General features: G+C 47.6%; 1 protein-coding gene across 2 annotated transcripts in view; it reads left to right on the top strand.

The window, feature by feature from the left end:
- Positions 1-22338, top strand: part of SPTB (spectrin beta, erythrocytic) — a 124883-nt gene that overhangs the window by 67836 nt on the left and 34709 nt on the right. For both annotated transcript variants that reach the window (XM_078448143.2, XM_078448142.2), the window contains 13 exons: positions 8863-9014; positions 10251-10424; positions 11645-11736; positions 12134-12214; positions 12535-12650; positions 13131-13243; positions 14069-14256; positions 15917-16034; positions 16658-16816; positions 17551-17853; positions 18591-18741; positions 19343-20213; positions 21306-21443. In XM_078448143.2, coding sequence (XP_078304269.1) covers positions 8863-9014; positions 10251-10424; positions 11645-11736; positions 12134-12214; positions 12535-12650; positions 13131-13243; positions 14069-14256; positions 15917-16034; positions 16658-16816; positions 17551-17853; positions 18591-18741; positions 19343-20213; positions 21306-21443 — 2656 coding nt within the window. The remainder of the gene's footprint in view (positions 1-8862; positions 9015-10250; positions 10425-11644; positions 11737-12133; positions 12215-12534; positions 12651-13130; positions 13244-14068; positions 14257-15916; positions 16035-16657; positions 16817-17550; positions 17854-18590; positions 18742-19342; positions 20214-21305; positions 21444-22338) is intronic.

The following is a 22338-nucleotide window of genomic DNA, read 5'->3' as shown; positions in this document are numbered from 1 at the left end:
CAAACATATAGATTATCATCTTCATGGCTGTATAGTCTTCCTTTGTATTAACGTACCCCAGTCTAGTTAACCAGCATCTTAGTGTTCAACTCTGCCCACTTTTAAAGTCAGTCTTATGCACTTTGTGCTTGCCTTTGCAGACATGTAGTAAGCATCCTAAAGTTCTCGCTTAGAACCAACCCTAGCTAAGTTTTAAATCTTGTATGTAGGGGAATCCTGCTCTAGCTGTTCACAATGCTAGTGTGATGAAAGCTGGTTGGTTGAAAGAAAAAATTCCTCTCCAAGCTAAACTGTAGGGTAGAATTTGTGCCACCAGCATCATTTATGATGTGTCTCTCAGGGTCTGCCCCTGTGCTAGGCTTCATGGGATTAGCATCTGTATCTTCAATGTTGTCACAAGTTCATGGGAGTTAAAGCATCACTCATTCAGGTTCCTTAAGCTCTTGGCTTCCTGACATGAGAAGTGGAGAAATCCCAAGCTGTAAACCTACAAAGGATTAAATGATTGTTTTCAGACCCAGGCCAGTGATCCATGGGCCTCCTATGGTGCCTTTTCTCCCTTTTGTCTTTCTGACCACCAGCTTTACCTATACCTTAGGGCTACATGCTGGTAAAAATGCAGGCTTCTGGAAAAAAAAAAAAAAAACACAACACATTTTTAAACATTTCATCAGTCATTTATTCCTCAGGATTTATGAGCTTCATATCTGATTTTTCTTCATGATATTTGCTGTTTCTTATTATCAAAGTAATACATGTTCATTGCAGAAATTTTGGAAACTACAGATAAGCAAAAAGAAAAGGCACCCACAGTCTTACCACTCAGCTATAACAATATCTAGCTTAAGATTTTGTTTTTAAATGGATATAGCTCTACAAGACTGGGGTCATATTATACGTGTTATTTTAAAATCTGTATTTTTCCTTAATATGTATTATAATATCCTTTCCTACCATTGAAAGGTCTTCTACAACCTTATTAGTATCTTCACAAATGTACCAAAATTATCATATAATCCCCTGTTTTGAATATTTAGGTTGCTGTTCTCTATTCTTTTTTATTTTTATTTTTTAAGATTTCTTTTATTTTTGAGAAATCTCTACATCCAATGTGGGGCTCAAACTCACAACCTCGAGATCCAGAGTCACATGCTCTACCGACCAAGCCAGCCAGGCACCCTGCTATTCTCTAGTCTTGACAGCAGATTTTTAACAGACAAAAGAGGGAGGGATATGAAGCACGCAAGGAATTTTATAGGAAACTAGGGCAGAAATAGATAAATGGGCCTAGAATTGGGTAATTGAGGTTCCAAGATAAACTATTTCAACTAAACCATGTGGCTTAAGAACAGCCAATGTGTAATAGGCTTTTATTTTTAAAACACTGGGGAATTTGATAACAAACTTCCCGGGTGCCCATGATGTCAGGAAGTGAAACAGGTACCAGAGTAGGTGGGGCCAGTGGCAGGCGTGCTGTCGCCAAGGGAGGAGGGAAGCAGAAGGAAGAGCCAAGAAGAAGCCTAGAGAAGGTAGAACACAAGAAAGAAAGGGAAAGAACCTTGACCCCAGGGGAGAGGTCTGTGCTTTAAAACACCTGTGGGGGATATTCAGAGGGCAAGACCTGGGAGAGTAGCTACATGGTGGTCAAGGGGGCAGAGCGAAACCTGCCCACAGGACCCATGGACCTCCCTCCTGGGCTCTGTTCTCAAGGGATGTAGGAAGTGTTCCTCAACTCATAAACCTTCTCCCTCTCTCCCTTCCATCTTTCTTGTGGCTCAGGTGGTTAACCATGCTTGTGATTTTTGTCTCGTGAAAAGTCCCTGAAGCAGGACACACAGGGAACTGGGCCATCTTGGAGGAGGAGGAAAAAAAAGTTTAATATTTTCTTAAGAAAAAGAAAAATAGATTTCTATATTGAATAAATAACATATACATCCAGGGGATAAAACTCAAAAGATGTATAAAAGGGCAAAAAATGTTTTATTCCCACCTTGGTCCTTCAGATACCTAGTTCTTTTCCCATAATTAGTGTTCTCAATTTCCCATGCATCTTTCCAGGCGTATTTTATGCATATATTAGCAAACGGTCTATTCTTCTTCCCAGCCTTTTTTTCTTTTTTTTACTACACATTGCTCTATGTGTTTTCCTCCACCCAAGATATGTTGAAGATTGTTTTGTATTAATACATAAACAGCCTCATTTTTTTTTTACAACAATTAAGTTTTCTATTGTATGGACATACAATTTTAATTTAACCAGTCTCCTATTGGTGAACATTTTCATTGTTTCCAGTCTTTCACTATTTTTAAAAATGCAATGAATAACCTTATATATAGATTAATTCCCAAATATATGTTTGTCGGGAGGATATATTCCTAGAAGTGGATTTACTGGGTTCAAAAGTGTGTGCATATATAATTCTGATCAGTCTTGCCAAATTGCCTCATAACTTCTCTAGCAACATATGAATGTTTTTTCCCCACACCCTTAACCAAACACCGGATCTTATCAGACTTTTTGATCTGTGCCCACCCGATAAATGAAGCAGTGTCTTGATGGACTTTCGTTGTACTTTTTGACTTTTAGTATGAAAAATTTCAAACATACAAAAAAATAGAGATGAAAGTATAACGAATCCTCACCTAGACTTAACAACTGTTTTTTTTTTTTTTTTTACCATATTTGCTTGTCTATTTGAGGGGTTGACATATTTTTAAAGTGAATTGAAGATTGCCATGACATTTTACCCCAATACTTTAGTAGGCACCTCTGAAAAACAAGAACATTTCCCACCTAACTATAATACTACTATTACCCCTAGCTTTACCCCTAGCTTACAGCTATGTGCTGGCAAAAATGCAGACTTAATAAAATTAACATCAACTCTAATACAATCTAATAACCCACTTAATATTCAAATTTTCCCAGTTGTCTCAAAAATGTCTTTTATAATCTGTCCAAACTAATTAAGGTCCATTTATTAAATTTCATGTGTATGTTTATACTTTGAATTTGTACTTCTGTGAATAGCTTGGACAATTTTCTACACATTAAAGACCACTTTACAGTTTTTCTGTTAACTTTTTGTTCACATACATGTGTCCACTTTGCTATTAGATTGTTGGTCTTTTTCCTCATTAATTTGTATATGTTCTTTATATCCTAAAGGAATTGGCTCTTTGAAAGATGTGAGTTACAAATATCCTTTGTCATTTGTGTGACTTTGCTTGTGGTATTCTAACCCACACAAATTTTTTTTTTAATTTTAATTCATAGGAGCAGAAATTTTGACTGAAGGTTTTTTTTAATGTAGTTGAACTTTCAATCTTTTATTTGCTACCTTTTGAATTTTGTGTCCTATTTAGGAGGACTTTTTCTACACCAGCATCATTAGAAAACAAAAACAAAAGCATTCAACCATGATTGGTTTTGGTATTTTTATGATTTAATTTTTATGTTTTCAGTTTTTATCTGAATGAAATTATCCTGGAATTGAGGTATAAATATAAGTTAATTTTTCCTGGATGGCATCTAATTTTTTCCACACCGCTTACCCAATAATCCTTTTTTTCCCCTTTCTATTTGAAATAACTACCTTTATCAGTTATCAAGTGCCTCTCTGTGCTTGGGACTACTTCTGTTCCATCGATATGTCTTTTCATATGCTAGTAGCACACAGTCTTATCATTGTACCTTTATACTGTGCTTTATTATCTGATACAAAAAATGCCTGGGAAGGTCTGTTACTCTTCTTTTTGGGATTTTCCTAGCTATTTGTTTTTCCAGTGCATTTTCTCATAGCTTCTCTAGTTTCCCCCCAAATTTAAGGTATATAATTTAAATATATTTAAAATAATATTCAATATGTAAATGAATTTAGAGTAAACTGACATCGTTATCATATTGAGTTTTCCTAGTCAAGACTTGGATGTGCCTTGCCACCTGTTCAAATCTTTTGTGCACCTCAGGAGACTTTTTTTTTTAATTTTTTTTAATGTTTGTTTATTTTTGAGACAGAGAGAGACAGAGCATGAACGGGGGAGGGTCAGAGAGAGGGAGACACAGAATCCGAAACAGGCTCCAGGATCTGAGCTGTCAGCACAGAGCCTGACGCGGGGCTCAAACTCATGGACTGCGAGATCATGACCCGAGCCGAAGTCGGTCGCTTAACCGACTGGGCCACGCAGGCGCCCCCCTCAGGAGACTTTTAAAAAGGTGTTCTTGGAGCACCTGGGTGGCTCAGTCGGTTAAGTGTCTGACTTTGGCTCAGGTCACGATCTCACAGTTGGTGAGTTCAAGCCCCGCATCAGGCTCTGTGCTGACAGCAAGAAGCCTGCTTTAGATCCTCTGTCTCCCTCTCTCTCTGCCCCTCCTCTGCTTGTTCGTGTTCTCTTGCTTGCTCGCTCGCAAAAATAAATAAGCATTTTTTAAAATGGGGCACATATTGTGAATCCCTTTAAAAATATATAAAGGTGTTTCTTTATGTAAATTTTCACATTTCATTTTAAATTGAAACACTTTTTTTATTATTATTATCATTGAGGGCCTTACAAACTAGTAATTCAGGAAATGAACCTCCTATACCTTCAGTGGCTTCTTTTGCTTTTAGGATTAAATCTAAACTTCTTGGCCTTTCTTTCAAGGCTTTCCATATTCGGTTTTAAAACCTATTTTCCACACATTTTCTTCTTTTTTTTTAATGTTTATTTTTGAGAGAGAGAGAGAGAGAGAGCAGATGAGCATGAGCAGGAGAGAGGCAGGAGGGTGGGGAGCGGGGAGACAGAGGATCTGAAAGCGGGCTCTGTGCTGACAGCAGAGAGCCCAACACAGGGCTTGAACTCAGGAACCGTGAGCTCATGACCTGAGCCAAAGTCGGACACTTAACCAACTGAACCACCCAGGCACCCCTCACACATTTTCTTCTCACCTGTAGCTAGTCAGCAGCCCCTGAACAAACTCCATCCTTCCATGTCTCTCTGGGAATATCTCTCTTCCTCTTCTCTTCCTGGCTCCCCTCCTCCTCTACCTGTCCGAAGAGGTTTTCTTTATGAGAAACCCCCTTGCCTACTCCAGTTAGAAATGACTTCTCTCCCCTTTGGCCCATGACCATTTACTGTATGTGCCATTTATCTGGTAACTAATCCAGTGTCACCTTGTGACAGCTTTTGTATGTTCATTTTAAAATGAACTGTCCTTAGGTGCCTGGGTGGCTCAGTCAGTTAAGCGTCCAACTTGGCTCAGGTCATGATCTCACAGTTCGTGAGTTCAAGCTCCATATCGGGCTTTGTGCTGACAGCTTGGAGCCTGGAGCCTGCTTCGGATTCTGTGTCTCCCTCTCTGTTCCTCCCCCACTGGCACTCTGTCTCTCTGTCTCTTTCTCTCTCTCTTATAAATAAAGATTAAAAAACTTTTTTAACTAAAAAAATAGTAGTAGTAGTGACGATAAGAGTGATGGTAACATTTAGGCTAGCTTTCTGTGTGCCAGGTACTATAAACTCACTTATTAGTGGACAAATATTTGAGTCTGAGTTTTGTGGGTCTGTTTGACCTCAAACCAAACTTTGGAAAGGGAATGTAAATGAAAGATCACCCAGTCACAGTATCCAGACACTTGTTCTAGCCAGCTGGTCAGAGAAGGTGAGTTTTCTAGGAGAAGCCCTGACATGTAGGAAGGACTGAAGATGGTCCCATCCTGGGAGGGAAAGGGAGAGGAAGAACAGACAGGAATGGAGGGCCCTACCCTTGAGGGCAGCAAAGGCACAAGGGTTTTCTGAGGCTCTGGTGGCTTTGAGTCAGACCATGCTGGTAGACTTGTTCCCTTTCCTGCACTGGAAGGGTTAGGGGTCTGGAAATGAGGTCTGGCCCCTAGCCAGCCCTTGCTGAGGACTCCTTTCCACAGAGGGTCCATGCAAGATGGCCCAGGCCCCCTGGGGACAGCAGGCCCAATACATGGCCACTGCCCCAGCCTGTCCACACCACTGGGGTTCCCAGCCCAGCTGGCCCTGGGCCACCCGCCTCTCCTGTACTTGGAAGGCTTCTGATGGACACCTGGGGCATGCTGGGAGTAAATTTGCTGAGCATGCCGACGTGGAGCAGCCAGAGCAAAACAGCTAATGGAAATTAATCCCCACTCCTGGGCTTTCTCTCCTTATGATCATCATTAGCCTCTCAGAATCCTTCCCATGTCTCAACACTGCAGAGTGTTTCAGGGTGCTGGTGATTCTGGGCAATTTCACCCCAGTCTTCAAGGAAAAAGCAGCCAAGAAGCTGCCTGCCTGAGCTCTAAACCTGTGGCTCCAACATTTTGGGGTCTACGAGGCTTCATTTGTGTGTTGAAAACTGGGGAGACCTAAGGGTAATTTAGGATATATCTGTTCCAATATATGTGCCAGCCCAGCAGCCGAGAACTAAATCCCATGTCCCCAGCTAAAAGCACTTCCTCACCCTTCGCCAACCACAAATAAATGGGTCTCGTTACCCATGTGATGAAATTTTGGGATCCTTAAAAACAGGAAAAGGAGAAATGAAGAAAGGACTTAAGTTTTTTGACACACTTCTCTCTAAGGGGGCTAAAAATTTTAGCCCTTGTTCAAAGCTCCATCAGTTAGAAGAGCTAGCCCCTTAAAGAACAGCTCTGGTTTAGGGGCACCTGGGTGGCTTAGTTGGTTAAGCATCTGACTTCGGCTCAGGTCATGATCTCATGGGTTCGTGGGTCCAAGCCCTGTATCGGGCTCTGCTGATAGTTCAGAGCCTGGATCCTGCTTCGGATTATATGTCTCTGCCTCTCTCTGCCCCTCCCTTGCTCGTGCTCTCTCTCTTTCTGTCTCTCAAAAGTGCAGAAACATTAAAAAGTTAAAAACAAAACAGTTCTGGTTTCTAGGGAAGGCATCACGGGGTCATGGCGGGTTCTATTGAGCCCAAACATGCCCCAGAATAAATGCAATTGCTTCTTGTCCAATATATCTTTGAAACTTTAGTTACATTTTACTGAACAATCCTTGAAATCAGGAAAGTGGTTTAACTTGCCAGCAAAAGAGTAAGGAGGGTTTTTTTCACCTGAAACTTTGCCCAGTGGCCTGGTATGAATGGATGCCATTTTAATTTTTTATTTATCTGAGACTCATAGAATCAGTAGTAGTATTTTTCTTCTTCATGGAAGTCTTATTTAGATGGCTGCCATTGAATTCTTCATATAGGACTCCAGAGCCCATCTTATTTATAACAGAGTATGTCTGCTTCAAGGAAGGGGCTGTCTTTCCTGTCCTTGATTCCCCATCTCCCCCAGAGCCTGGCACCTAGTGGTTGTGCAGTAAACATTGGCTGGATGAATGAATAAGTGAATAATGTGTCTGAGTTCCTCACACTAAAATAGCAGTGCAATAGGAAGGAATTTGATGCTGTGAGCCTCCGGAACCGCCAAAATTATACCCTTGAGGCCGTGCTGGCGGGGCTTCTCTTTTTGTTGTTGTTAAATCAGGTATTTAATAATTTAAAAGGCCAACCTTTCCACGGTTTGGGCTCAGCAGAACGGACATTAAGCCTGCCCCCAGGGGCTGACATCTCTCCTGGCTAGGCTGCTCTGAGTTGCCTTGGCTGTGCCCAACCCCCACCCACCCTCCCCAGGCTTCCTCTGCAACTGTCAGACCAGCCAGCTCCTGCACCGAAACGCCCGAAGCCTGTGGTCACAAACTGTTCACTAGGGACAACAACAAGGGTACACCCTCCTTCCCTCTTCACCCCCTTTCTCTTTTCTTCCACTCTTCTGTCTTCCGCTCCTCCCCCATTCTTTGTGCTATCCCAGCTTCTCTCTCTCCAGCATCTTGTTCAAGGCTCCCAGCCATAACTGTGCAGGTTACCAGAATCTGGTTTACAGAGGTGCCAAGAGGTACCTCTCCTGAACTGGTGCAGTGAGAAGCCTGGTTAGGGCTGATGCTGATTTTGAGTAGGGATATCTGTCAGCTTCTCAGGTCTGAAGAGGGAGAACCTCTGCCTGGTATGCTGGGGGTGAGAGAGGCAGCTTAATGCAATGGACGGCCCCCAACCCAAACCTCCTGTATGCCTAAACTTGTGCGGATCATACATTCCAACTTGCCTTGTTCACCATTCTTCTCTGCCTACCAGGATCTTCTTCAGGGCAGGCAGTTGGTTTTGCTTTTATGTATTATCAGGCCTAGCATGAGCCTCCACCAACGGGAGCTGAGTAAATGTGCACTCAATACAGTACAGCTCTGGAATATCTACCGTGTAGCGGGCGCTAGGCCTTCGGGTTATAGAAGTTAACCAGATAGACAGACAGACTTTGCTTGCAGGAGAGACAGGCTTTCACCAACTATGAATGTGAAGCAAGACCTAAATGAGAAATGTATATGCAGGGGGTGGGGCACACAAGGGGAGGCCTAACCCCGGCAAGGGGTTGGCAAAAGCTTTCTGGACAAATAGGAGTTAGGTGGAGGGGGTGGGGTGGAGTGGAAGGGCCAGAGAGACCATTCTAGGCAGGGAATGTTTGTTGGATGGGTAGACGGGTGAACCTGGCGTTGAAATCTGAGTTTACTGGTACAAAGGGACAGAGCATTCTGCCAGGCACAGGAAAACAGGTGGCTGAATTAGGCATGCCTAGCCACTGGGCATAGAATGTGGTAGTAGAAGTAATCTCTTCATTGCCCCAGTCCATGGGCCCATGTTGCCCAAAGGCTACACTCTGACCGCCAATGTTCCTAGGAAAGGGATGAAATAGGTACCTCAGCCTCCTCTACCAGGGATCAGGGGACCCTGGGATTAAGAAATCCCCTCAGCCCTATGTCACATTGCACACTGACACTGTCACCCCGGGCACCTCACCCAAGGCTCTTCTCCCCACTCAGATGAGCGGGAAGTGGTTCAGAAGAAAACTTTCACAAAATGGGTGAACTCAAACCTGGCTCGTGTGCCCTGTCGCATCACTGACCTCTACAAGGATCTGCGGGATGGACGGATGCTCATCAAGCTCCTGGAGGTGCTCTCTGGAGAGATGCTGGTAAAGCCCCTTCCTGTGTCGTGGCCTCTTTCCCTGCACCGTGTGGTTGTGCCGTGTCCCCTCTTCAGGAAAGACATGGTCTGTGGGTATCTCCAATTCTCATGGCCTTCCAAGGTTTCTCCTTATTCTTTTGGGAGGTTTCATTGCTTACTGATGTGAGATGTCCATGTGGCTTCCTGAGTTCTCTGACCTCTACTCAGAGTTCATTGCCTAATGGCCACTCCTACCTCTTCATGCTTCTCCCAGAAGCCATGCAGAGCTCTTGACTTTGTCCACGTGGGGCCTGGGCATCTGTCGCTGGCCTGCAGTGGACCTACCATCTGTTGCCTCATGCAGGCTAAGATGGGTTATTACCCAGTTGGAGAAATTTGCATCCTTCTTGGAACCCAGAAGAAAGCATGGAAGATATTTTCCTGTGTGTTCTGTCACTCTTACAAGTGGAAATTTATTACATGTCCTCTCAGTTGTAACCCACCTGGCAGTAATGTTGTCTCTGAGGGAGAACCAGATGAAGGTTCGTGTTTTGTTCAGTGACTTCCATTATGACCTTGGGCCTATTAGTCAGGATCTTCTTTGCCTTGTTTCCCCCATGGATAAAAGGATACCTGTGCCTGATGAAGCACTAAGATCCTTGGGGTTTGAATGAAAAGGTACCACATTCTCCTGTTGCCTTTTCAACTCCAGGCTGCTGCCTTTTACACTGTATTGAAAGCCAACTAGAAAGAGTTACCACTGGGAACCCTTCACATGATGTGGCTACTCCTCAGGGGTGGTCCCCTTAAGTTTTGGCTGGGGCCATTCAGGGATGGAGGAGGAGGCTGGATGCTGGCATAGACCCTGTTATATCAGTCACCAAACAGAAAGCCACTCTTATCACCAACCAACAGTAAATAGTTCTTAGAAATGTGCCTGGCACATAGTAAGTGCTCAATTAACTATCTGTTGTGTTACTGCTCTTGAATGTCATTTATTACATACTCAGAAGGCTTTGTTCAGACCCTGGAACTGTACTGACACAGCCCAATTGCAGAGCTCTGGATGCTCAAGGAAGGGGGAGCCTCTGAACTTTGCTGAAAGGATGGGGTTGAAAAGTGGCAAGCAGTGAGCGTGAGGGTTGGAGTTTGGCCAGGAGGGTGGAGGGTGGATGCTTATGGCAGGAACTGGTCTAGGCTGCAACCACCTCTGGGGGTGACCGTGAGGTCCCTCCGTGCCCATGGGGCCAATGCTGTCCTTCAGCCAAAGCCCACGAAGGGGAAGATGCGCATCCACTGCCTGGAGAATGTGGACAAAGCCCTGCAGTTCCTCAAGGAGCAGCGTGTGCACCTGGAAAACATGGGCTCCCATGACATTGTGGATGGCAACCACCGCCTGGTCCTGGGCCTCATCTGGACCATCATCCTTCGCTTCCAGGTGGGTTCCAAGGGGGCAGAGGGAGTGGAGGGAGCCTTAAGGGGCCAGATAGGACTTAGGAATCTTATAAAATGGTGAATGAAGTACGAGTATGCACATTCTGGGAGGCTAGAAACCTGTCTTGTGGGACAATGTTTATAGGAAGAAGGGACCGTCCTCTACACTGCCTGGTCACTGAAGCTCAAGGTGAGCTGTTCAGTCAACAGTGTAGTCTTTTGAGGGAGAATATGGAAACTAGTAGCAGAGATCTGACCACAAGATCTGCTTTTGTCCCCTTCCCCTGACATGTGTAACTTTTTGGTTTTTCTTAAATAGTTTGATTCACAAGTTGCAAAAACAATACAGAAGATCTATTTTATGTTTTTCTTTTTTTTTTTTAAGATTTTTTTTTAACGTTTATTTATTTTTGAGACAGAGAGAGACAGAGCATGAATGGGGGAGGGTCAGAGAGAGGAGGAAGACACAGAATCTGAAACAGGCTCCAGGCTCTGAGCAGTCAGCACAGAGCCCGACGCGGGGCTTGAACTCACAGACCGTGAGATCATGACCTGAGCCGAAGTCGGACGCTCAACCGACTGAGCCACCCAGGCGCCCCTATTTTATGTTTTTCAATCAGAAACTTTTCTCTTCCCACCCTGAAATTCAAGGTTCATTATCTGTAAGGAAGTTGAGAAAGTGCAAGGGAAGGAAAGCAGGGCCTTCCACATGGGACAGAAAGAATCTAGTCCTGAGGCAGGGAAGGCAGGGAGGAAGAAGACAGCACACAATTCCCAGACTGAAGAGCTCATCCAAGGGGTCTTGGATATCCCACTTCACTCTCTGTCGGTGCTTATAGTTAAGCAGTAATAATGGCAGAATTGGGGAGAATGAAAGGTAAGAGGAGCTACTAATCAGACATACAGTCCCTTTCAATATTCATGTTGTTCCTTGTAGGGCACTGATACTCAGAGGAGGATTTGGGGTATCTTGTTTATTCTCAGTACCCCATTAGTCATCAGGTTAGAGCTGTCTCCTCCAACATGAGGAAGCCATCCCCGTCCTGTGCAGCTGACTAAGGCAGAGAAACGGGCCACTGGGATGCAGGGCCTTAAGCTGTGGTGTTGCTGCAGGGCTGGCAATGCAGATGGGTGGCTAAGAAGGAAGAAAGAGGGAGGGAGAGAAGGAAGGCACAGAGCCAGATGCAAATCTAATTCCTCCCTCTCTTGTTCCTGCACCCCTAGATTCAGGACATTGTTGTCCAAACAATGGAAGGTCGTGAGACACGCTCGGCCAAGGATGCATTGCTATTATGGTGTCAGATGAAGACAGCAGGGTATGCCCTGGGAATCAGTTCATTACTACATTCCCCACCATGCCCTTACTTCCCCCAAGTACTGCCATACCCAGGGAACACCCGTATCATCACCCAGAACTGTAACAGCATTGGGGTAACTGACTCAAAATTTATCCTGACCTGATTCTTAGAGGCCTGAAATTCAGCATTCCTTTCCAGAGTTGCCTGGGCCGGACTCTGGGGTCTGTTGGGTGTGTGAGTCTCTTGGGCCCCCCTTATGGAGGAGCCTCTTCTTGTGACTTAACTGCTGTTGTTGAAGGGGCTCAAGAAGGGATCGATACATTTCTCTCTTGTGTATTAGTTTTGTAGGTGTAGACACTTTTTGAGACCCCCAAAGATTCAATTTCTTAGGTCTTATTGTTTCTTTTGGATGCAGCTACCCCCAAGTCAATGTAACCAACTTCACCTCCAGCTGGAAGGATGGCCTGGCCTTTAACGCCCTGATACACAAACACCGGTAAGGGGGAGGACAGGGCTTTGGAAATAATGCAGAACACCTGGGCTGTTTGGATACATTTTACTCAACGTGTAGGTTCCTGTTCAAGCTTCCCAGGAATGTTCTCTCCACTGGGCCTTCTCTCACCCTCAGTATCCCTGCCTCCCTGAAATTCAGTCATGCCCACTGCCCCCTCCCCTTGTACTAGTGTTCACAGCTGGCCCCCTCCTGCTCCTGTCTCCTTTGACTTCTGCCCAGCATCCTTGCTTTGTGCTGGGGCAGCCCTCTTGGTGGGGGATGCCATGGCCACTCCCCTTTGAACAGCCTGGCCTTGTCCCCAGGCCTGACCTGATCGACTTTGATAAGCTGAAGGACTCCAATGCACGACACAACCTTGAGCATGCGTTTGATGTGGCTGAGCGTCAGCTGGGCATCATCCCGCTCCTCGACCCTGAAGGTGAGCTACACCTGCTCCAGTCCTCCGCTGCAGTGATGGGCAGTGATGGGCAGTGATGGGCAGTGATGGGAGCCAGTGCTCAGGCTGGAGGGAGCCCCAAACTGGCAGAGCACCTGGAGGAGTCTAGGCCTGGTGCTGGGCCAGACGTGGACACAGTGAGGGGACAGTGGCTGGGCCAGGGCTCTGCTCCAGGCCTGCTCTTCAGATCCAAGGTGGTTCCCCACATTTGCCTGGCCCAACTGGGGGCCCACTTGTAGTCTTTGGATCCTTCTTTTTACTTCTTTCATCATTTGTGGTCCTAATATGGATTTGATCCTCTCGCTAAAATTGCAAACACTTATTCTTTCATTCTCACCCCTCTGTTTGTCACTTGGGTCCTGTAGTTGAATTTTATCCTATAGGAACAGGGAGATAAGCCCTCTGAGCCTGACATTTCCAGCTTCCATTTGGGTTCTGCGAGCACACCCTTTCCTCTTGCAGATGTCTTCACAGAAAACCCTGATGAAAAATCCATTATTACCTACGTGGTGGCATTTTATCACTATTTCTCCAAGATGAAGGTGCTGGCAGTGGAGGGCAAGCGTGTCGGCAAGGTACAAAGCCGTTTCATAACCAGAGTGTCCCCCGTTTCCCTGTTTGTCACACCGAGATGCTTCTTTTCTACTCTAAGAGCTTTGTGTATAGGCCCTGGCTGCAGTGGGGGGGGGGGGGGGTGGTTATAGATCACTCCCCACCAACTTCCTCTGAAGCCAAACATTGCCAAGTTAATGGCTCCCAAGCTGAATTCCAAAGCAATTTGATGGTCTGTCCTGAAAGATGTCCTAGCCTGCAGCTCTGAGCCCATCTTCCACCGGCACACCCAAATCTCATGAACATTTCCACAGGAACACGATGGGCTTTTATTTATTAGTTTATTGTGGTTCTGGGCCTCTTAGCTCCTGTGGTATATCAGGATCCCATCACACTGTAGGGACCCTCATGCCAGATTCCTTTCCCCTGCTGGTCCACAGCTCCCCAAGGGCAGAGAACATTTCTCATTCTTCTTGTGTGTCTGGCATTTAGCGAAGACAGTGCCTCTAGAAACCCTGGATTCCTAATAATGCATTTTAAAATAAACGAGACCTTGGTCTTTCTAGTAGCTGCTGTCCTGGCACAGCAAGCTTTACTAGTGTTTTACAGGGTCAGGGGTAGGGTGGAGCTGCCCCTGAGCCCTAGCACAGCTAGCTTCCTAGTAATGTTTCCAGTCTACTTTCAGTCCATTCCTCCTGCCTTAGCAGTGCTGTTGGGCTCAGGGAACAAACCCAACATGGAACATTCCAGTTTTGGAGAGGAGGACCACCTTCATTGTGGTCCCCATTGGTGGCCTCATTGATGTCATTGCTCTTCTGATAAGGATAAGTAATAAAGTGGTTCCCTAGGTAATTGACCATGCCATTGAGACTGAGAAGATGATTGAAAAGTACAGTGGGCTGGCCTCTGACCTGCTCACCTGGATTGAGCAGACCATCACTGTCCTGAACAGCCGCAAGTTTGCCAACTCCCTGACAGGCGTCCAGCAACAACTCCAGGCCTTCAGCACCTACCGCACCGTGGAGAAGCCACCCAAGTAAGGGCCTTGGCACTTGGAGGGTGGACATCAGTGCTAAGAAACTGCCAAGGTAGAGCCAGTCTCTGAGCCTTGAGAAGTGTATCCAGGAGGTATATCCTAGAAACTAGAGAGCTTCACATCTGTCATCTACTTCATCCCCACCCTGCCTCCCTGCTCCCAAGCCATCAGCCTGTAGGAAATGGGCACTGATGAGTAACCCTTAACTCATAGCCAAAGAAAGTACTTTCCCAGATCCCTGAAGGGGAGCAGGAGTGAAATCTCAGACTTCTGAGTCTCTTCAAAGAACCTGTGCTGGAATGTTCCTCTCCTCTGTGCACTGAGCCATGCTTTTGCTATCTGATAATGACCTCTGTATTCTCAGCCCCAGAGCTTTCTGTGTGGGGTCCTATTGGTCGTCAGGTACATCCTGTTTCTCTCTCATCTGTCACTGCTCATCAACACAGCATTTAGCCTGCCTCTTGAGACCCCTGCTTCACCCCAGTGTATGCAGGGCCTGTGCACATGTGTGCATACATAGGCACAAACAGAACCATACGTGCACATACAGACACACCCATAAAAACATGCATGCAGGTACACACAGACACGGGGGCATTCCATCTCACCTGCTGTTAGCTGGTCCAACTCTTCTGAAACAGATTTCTAGCTCACTGGTGGTGCCCTCTGCCTCGTTCCTCCCCCTCACCTCCCACACTCTTCATTCATGACTCTCAAACAGAGAAAGATGAGACATGGAGTCTAGAATGTACTGTAAACAAGCATCTGGTTTCTGGCCTGACACTAACCCACTTTTAAAGTCCTGAATCCAGTACAGATAACATCCCCTGTGCATCTTCCAGGCAGTGCACCACAGGGGTGCTGTCTCTTGGCTGAGCAGATGGTGCTCTGGGCTATAGCCCTCTTGAAGTGACTGAGTGGTCAGCTCTGTCAGGCTTGCCTCAGGGTAGGGACCTTGTTTATAGCCAGTCTTCGACTGCTACTGCTACGTGGAGGATGCAGAAGTAGGTAGATACTTGTGTACATGCGGAAATGTAAAAGTACCCAGTTACCTTGAGCTCAGACCAGACATTCGCCCCGCTGTCAGTTCTCATCTCCTATACCTATTACCATCCTGGAGCCCAGTCTTTCCTCCCCACTCAGATGCATCTGGCCTTTAGGACTTGTCCAGAGGGCTGGTTCATTAGTACTCAAGTGAAAGTTGCTCTCAGTACAATATGTTCTTACATGGATAATGAGGCTTCTAAGGTTTATTTGGCTTACTCAGTAAAAAGCTGACTAAAGAGCTAGTCAGAAGCCTTCATCATTTGCAGAACAGGGAAGTTTTTTTGTGTCAATTGGTAAAGCTTGGTATCTGCGGGAATTATTGGAATACTCCAGTTAGCCATTCCCCTGTAGAAGCAAATGATAAGCAAACACTGTGGTGGCTGTTGTGTTTTTTCTGGTTTGTGTTATAAAGACTCAACCCTGAGCAGATCACAGTTAGTGAGTATGATAGATTTCTTAACAGGTAAGTAAACCTACACATCCTCTTTACTTTTTGTTTTTAAGGAAAACATGCTTTGCTATCCCAGCTCCAAGATGCCAGTGTTCCATTTTGACTTCAGCAAAAAATATGGGGACCTTGACACTAATTTCCCTCCCTCTGTTTTCTCAACAGGTTTCAGGAGAAGGGTAATCTGGAAGTCCTACTGTTTACCATCCAGTCCCGGATGAGAGCCAACAATCAGAAAGTGTATACACCTCACGATGGGAAACTAGTGTCTGACATCAACCGGGTATGGCGGTGTTTTCGTTACACGTTGCCAGTGGGTTGACTGAGTGTCTGATAAGGGCACAGGGAATGGTTACTGGACAGGATTAAACCAAGCCACTTTCTGTAGTGTTGTTAACTGCACATGTTGGCTGTTTGGGAATGCTCTCTGAACCTCGTTCTGAGAGGTCCGACTCCACTCACTGTCCATTAATTCAGCCCCCTGTTCAGATGCCCAGAGTCCATTCTTGGAGCCAGTTTTATAGCTTAGTTTCTCTGACAATGGGATGAATATGAACTAATTAGAAGGGAAATGCTTTCTGATACTTCAGAGGTTTGGAGGCTTAGCATCACTTGGACATCCTAACAGAATGAAAGTAGCCATTTAGTCAGTGAGAATTTACTGAGCACCCACAGAGGCGAGTAACATTATATTAGGCCAAGAGTCTAAGGCAGGTTTAGTGGAGGAAGGAACTGCGAGGTCAGGACCAGTGCTCCCCAAGTCTTTGGTAGCCAAAAGATGGACTGAACTTTAGTCTAGGCTCTGCCTAGATCCCTGAAATCACTCCGTGTCGGGTGAAAGAGACAGAACCCTCAAACCTACGTGTTCCCCTATGCCCCAAGAGTTCTCCTGTGTTCCTCACACAGGCCTGGGAAAGCCTGGAGGAAGCTGAGTATCGGCGGGAGCTGGCCCTGAGGGAGGAGCTCATTCGGCAGGAGAAGCTGGAGCAGTTGGCCCGGCGCTTTGACAGAAAGGCCGCCATGAGAGAGACATGGCTCAATGAAAACCAGCGCCTCGTGGCTCAGGTAGTGGGGGACACACTGGGGATGGCAGGAGGCAGAAGCTTTCCAGAGCCCCAGCAGTGAGCTGGGCTGGAGCCCCAGCTGGCCTATCAGTGGCAGTAGGATAAGCCTCTCCACAGGCCTTGCGGCCCTGCTCCCCATGACTGGGTAAATCGGCATTCATGTTTGAGGAAGAACTCTCCGTGGACTCTGACCTCTAGGATCACGTCATATTTCACTAGCCAAAAATTGACCCCAGGGCTGATTCTCCACAAGAGCATCTGTTCCTTTCCATTTAGAGCTTGGACTCAAATGTCCAGGAAGGGGAAAGCCAGCATTCTGAGAGAATTGGAGAGTGTGCGTGCACCCTAGATAGCATGGGGGTGAGCCATCTGTTTACAGCTGCATGGCTTCCAAGTGAGAAGCAGCTCCTTCCGGCCCAGAATCGGGCAGGTCCATTGAAGGCAGGGCAGTGAGTGCCAGCAGGCTGCAAAAGGGCTCGGTCAGTCACTTAGACACGGCATACCCACGTGTATGGCACAGTGAATAAAATTATGAGCTTCTTTTAAAGGCTCTTGTAAGACATTTAGTCTTTGGAACTTGGCTTTGATAAGATAGGCTGAGAAAAACAGCAGAATGCACCCCCTCGGACGGGCTTTCCCATCCAACAGTTCTGAAGGGACCCGCCATTTCTCTGTGCTTGGGGACTGGCCAAGGGGAGCCTGACTGAGCCACCTGCTTTCCTCCGCATGGGACAGGACAACTTTGGGTATGACCTGGCAGCCGTGGAGGCCGCCAAGAAGAAGCATGAAGCCATCGAGACCGACACAGCTGCTTACGAGGAGCGGGTGAGGGCCCTGGAGGACCTGGCCCAGGAGCTAGAGAAGGAGAATTACCATGACCAGAAGCGCATCACTGCCCGCAAGGACAACATCCTGCGCCTGTGGAACTATCTGCAGGAGCTGCTGAGGGCCCGGCGCCAGCGACTGGAGACAACCCTGGCCCTGCAGAAGCTCTTCCAGGACATGCTGCACAGCATTGACTGGATGGATGAGATCAAGGTGGGCCCCGGAGGCTGCCCATCCCCCACCACCTCCCACCCCTCCCCACCAGCCCTACCTCAGCACTGGCCCTGCAGTTAGCTGTGCTTCCTTAGATGCCTCCCAGCCGAACATGTCCCTGGCCCAAAATGGAGAAACTGAGGCAGTATGGTGTCTGGCTGCATCCACCTATCAACTGCTTGGCTCCCTCTGCTCCAGACAAGTCACCAACCCAGGTCCACTGTATTTCGGGTGATCAAAACATCTTGGGTTTACGGTAGCACAGGTGCCAACCTACAGGACCTAGAAGTGATAGACATGAATCAGGAGCTTGGAGAATCCGGCCCCAAGTAATCCCAGTTTGAGTCTGGTTAGAATCCAGACTTCCCAGCATAGGAGCAACCAAGAAGTCTGACTCTCCTCTCCCTCCACTGCAGTGGGTCTCGCTGAGGATGCACATCAGACCAACCATGGAGCTTTCTAAAAATACACATGCCCAGGCCCCAAACCTTGAGACAGATGCAGGAGATCGAGTGTGGGGCTTGAGCTTCTGAAAAATGTTCCATGCATGATTCTGAAAGGCACTTCCACTAGGAAGTCCTCTATAGCTTCCATGCTGAGCAGCAAGCATCTTCCAGCTGCATCTGACTCCCAGGCCCCCATACCATGGATGCTTCCTTTGGAGGGGTCTCTTCTCCTAGCAGGTATGTGACTTCACCTCTCCTTTTCCCCTCTACCCGGTCTGTCCTCTTTGCCAGGCTCACCTCTTGTCTGCTGAGTTTGGGAAGCATTTGTTGGAGGTCGAGGACTTGCTACAGAAGCACAAGTTGATGGAAGCTGACATCGCCATCCAAGGGGACAAAGTGAAGGCCATCACTGCGGCCACCCTGCAGTTCACTGAGGGGAAAGGTGAGGCCACGGATGTCTCCCTGTTGAGATCTCTGAAGCCAGAGCCCTATGCTCTGGCCCAGCGTTCTAGCACCTCAACTTGGATAAATCCTCCAGCTTTAGAATTCTGCATCTTTCATCAACTAAGGTGCAAAAGAGAAGCTTGAAGGAGAGCAAAATTCTCCAGACAGCAGGCAACTGCTTCAGTAATCTAGAATCAGAAGGTGTTCCTAAACACCAATAAGGCATCATCTGCCTTCCATTCACTCTGCTAGTTCAAGATACAGCAGAGACCATTTAGAATTATAGCTTTGGGTCTTAAAGATCCTGATGCCTCCTTGAAGAATCATCTTGAAATCTGTGCCTGAGCCTTTTAAAAAAGAATTTCGTGTTACGCATTTCTACCAAGAGCCGACCCACCTTATTCCTGAATTGTTAATGGGAACTAATTATAAAGAACTTGGCCTGTCCCCTGAGCAACTGGGAACTCTGTGTCCAATTCCAAAGCCCCAGTGAGATGGCAGGTTCTAGATTGTGTGGTTCTAGCCTGGCAACTGATCCAAGGCTTGCCCACAAACAAAACCCTTACCTCTTTTGCCTTCCCTTCTTTCATTCCTCCCAGGATACCAGCCTTGCGACCCCCAGGTTATCCAGGACCGTATCAGCCACCTGGAGCAGTGCTTTGAGGAGCTGAGCAACATGGCAGCTGGACGGAAGGCCCAGTTGGAGCAGTCCAAACGGCTCTGGAAGTTCTTCTGGGAGATGGATGAGGCCGAGAGCTGGATCAAGGAGAAGGAGCAGATCTACTCTTCCCTGGACTATGGCAAAGACCTGACGAGTGTGCTCATCCTTCAGCGCAAGCACAAGGCCTTTGAGGATGAGCTCCGAGGGCTGGACACCCACCTGGAGCAGATCTTCCAGGAGGCAGAGGGCATGGTCGCACGTAAGCAATTTGGGCACCCACAGATTGAGGCCCGAATCAAGGAGGTGTCTGCACAGTGGGACCAGCTGAAGGAGCTGGCTGCATTTCGCAAGAAGAACCTCCAGGATGCTGAGAACTTCTTCCAGTTCCAGGGTGATGCTGACGACCTAAAGGCCTGGCTGCAAGATGCACACCGGCTGCTCTCAGGTGAAGACGTGGGACAGGATGAGGGGGCCACACGGGCCCTGGGGAAGAAGCATAAGGACTTCCTGGAGGAGCTGGAGGAGAGCCGCGGGGTGATGGAACATCTGGAACAGCAGGCCCAGGACTTCCCCCAAGAGTTTCGGGATTCCCCAGATGTGACCAACCGGCTGCAGGCCCTTCGGGAGCTCTACCAGCAGGTGGTGGCCCAGGCAGACCTGCGGCGGCAGAGGCTGCAGGATGCCCTGGACCTGTATACGGTGTTTGGGGAGACAGATGCCTGTGAGCTGTGGATGGGTGAGAAGGAAAAGTGGCTGGCCCAGATGGAAATCCCAGACACACTGGAGGACCTGGAGGTTGCACAGCACAGGTCAGAGCCTGGCTTTCTCTCCCTCAGCTCCCCGCACTATGGCCCTGCACTGTAGGAACAACCTCTAGATCAGGAGAGCTCTCTCTGAGAGGGGACGGGATACCCTTAATTGCTCAGGCCATGCACCAGAGTCATGGGTTTTAATCAGGCTCTGTGGCTTTGGGTACTTTGCCCCCTGGGGCCTTCCTTAAAATAAAACACAGGAGATCTTTCTAGTCCAGTTATTCAGTTACTTTTCGGCCACAGCAGTCTTTGTTCAAATGAATTGTATATAGAACCTCTGACATATAACACAGAGGAAAGTACAACTGTTTGGTTAAGGGGGAGGTGAGAAGTTGGAGCCTCACCACCTCTAGCTCTCTATGGCAGTCACTAAGCCACAGAGCCCCAAATGGCCACAGGGACCAGTTTGCAAACCACTGGTCTGTAAGGCCACTCTCCTGTCCAGTATTCTGATTCTATCCGTGCTCGGGCATGGGGGAGCATGCCCCCAGTCTGGACGGCACTCCAAGTGTCTTAAGTACAGAACTAGAGAGTTGAGGAGGTCACTCCCTAGAGTGTGCTGGGGTGGGCCCAGGGTGCTGGAGAGACCTGGTCTCTTATCCCAGAAGGGTCAGCTTGCATAACTACACCCTGCCCCCAGAGGCTCCCCCTTCTCCTACCTGGGGACAGAGCACCTGTCTGGGGAGGGTATCCTTCAGGTCAAGGTATCAAGGCCAGCGGAATTAGGGCCAAAGAGTAGCAGCTGTGGCAATGGAGACACGGCAGGTGTTCTTTGAGGTGACCAACCCCACCCCCACCCCAACATACACACCTCTTCTTTCCCCTCTGCCTCTCCGTTGAGCCAATGGCCTATGTGGTAAGCAACCAGCTGTTTACTAGCCTGGTCCAAGAAATGCCAAACTATGAAATTGGACCCATGAATCAGAAAATAGAGTCTGTCAGCATTACTTTTTCCTTTCTGCCCCCTTACCCGGTCACATGTATTTAGGAGATGGAAGGAGAAAGTGAGAGTTCCAGGTTCCAGAGACAGGGCAGTAGGCCAAGTGCCCAGGCTGCCTCCCCAGTCCTCATCTTCTCTGTCCCTATCAGGTTTGACATCCTGGACCAGGAGATGAAGACGTTGATGATACAGATTGACGGCGTGAACCTTGCTGCCAACAGCCTGGTAGACAGCAGCCACCCTCGCAGTGGGGAAGTGAAGCGGTACCAGGACCACCTGAACAGCAGGTGGGGTGTGGGTAGGGCTGGGGGCTGAGGGCATCTTCTCTGGGCCACTGACACACCCTTGGGGTATGGCCCCAAAGTCAGGATTCCTGCTAGGCACTGTTGGGTTTGTACCCTCCGAGCTCCTGTCTTTCTCAGTCACAGTCTCCTTCTGACCATGGACTGTAGCAACAAGGGGTGGACAGTGCTGCACTCACCACACAGGGTAGGGTTTATCCTGTGTGATGGAGGAAACGTTCTGAGCGCACTTGTAGTTAGAATCAGGCCATAAGGCACTCATGCCACATTTCCCCAGACATTCGTAGGCAGGAAAAATTGCTTTCTGAGAGCTCTTAAGTACTGTCCATAAAAGAGAGCTCCTGCCTGTGCCAAAATGCAGCATCTATAATGAGGCTGGCTTGAATGAGCAGGAGAATTAGCAGGAAGCCTTGAGCACGCTTTGTGGCTGGAACAAAAAACAGCCCCTAAGGAACCTTTAGAGAGGGGGTGCTTTCTGTCCAAGGCATAATTGCCATGAGTTCCTCAAGGATCTCTGAGGATAGCGCATGCCTGTGTTCCGCTTTGTTACCTTGGGCCCTGCACACACAATACCACATGTTTACCACCTCCCTGTTGCCCCAGTTCCTTTCCCCACACTTATGTCGGGGCTTTGCTCTGCCTGAAGCAATCTGGGAGGTGGAGTTAGGTAAGACCCCGTTGTACTAAAAAAAAAAAAAAAAAAAAAGGGCTCAGCCTAATAGAGACTCTGGTGGGGGCCCAGTGGGAGGCAGAGGGTGACAGGAATACTTCAGAGTCGCTAGAACAGGACCGATTATCTCAGCATCTAATGACAGAGACTGCGGTCAGGAGATTCCTCTGTAATGTGAAGTTTGTGCAGAGGAGGAAGATGACTTTTTGA

This window comes from Panthera onca, chromosome B3, assembly GCF_046562875.1.
Source record: "Panthera onca isolate mPanOnc1 chromosome B3, mPanOnc1 haplotype 2, whole genome shotgun sequence".
In the NCBI taxonomy this organism is placed as follows: domain Eukaryota; kingdom Metazoa; phylum Chordata; class Mammalia; order Carnivora; family Felidae; genus Panthera; species Panthera onca.
This window is presented reverse-complemented; position numbering and strand designations above follow the sequence as displayed.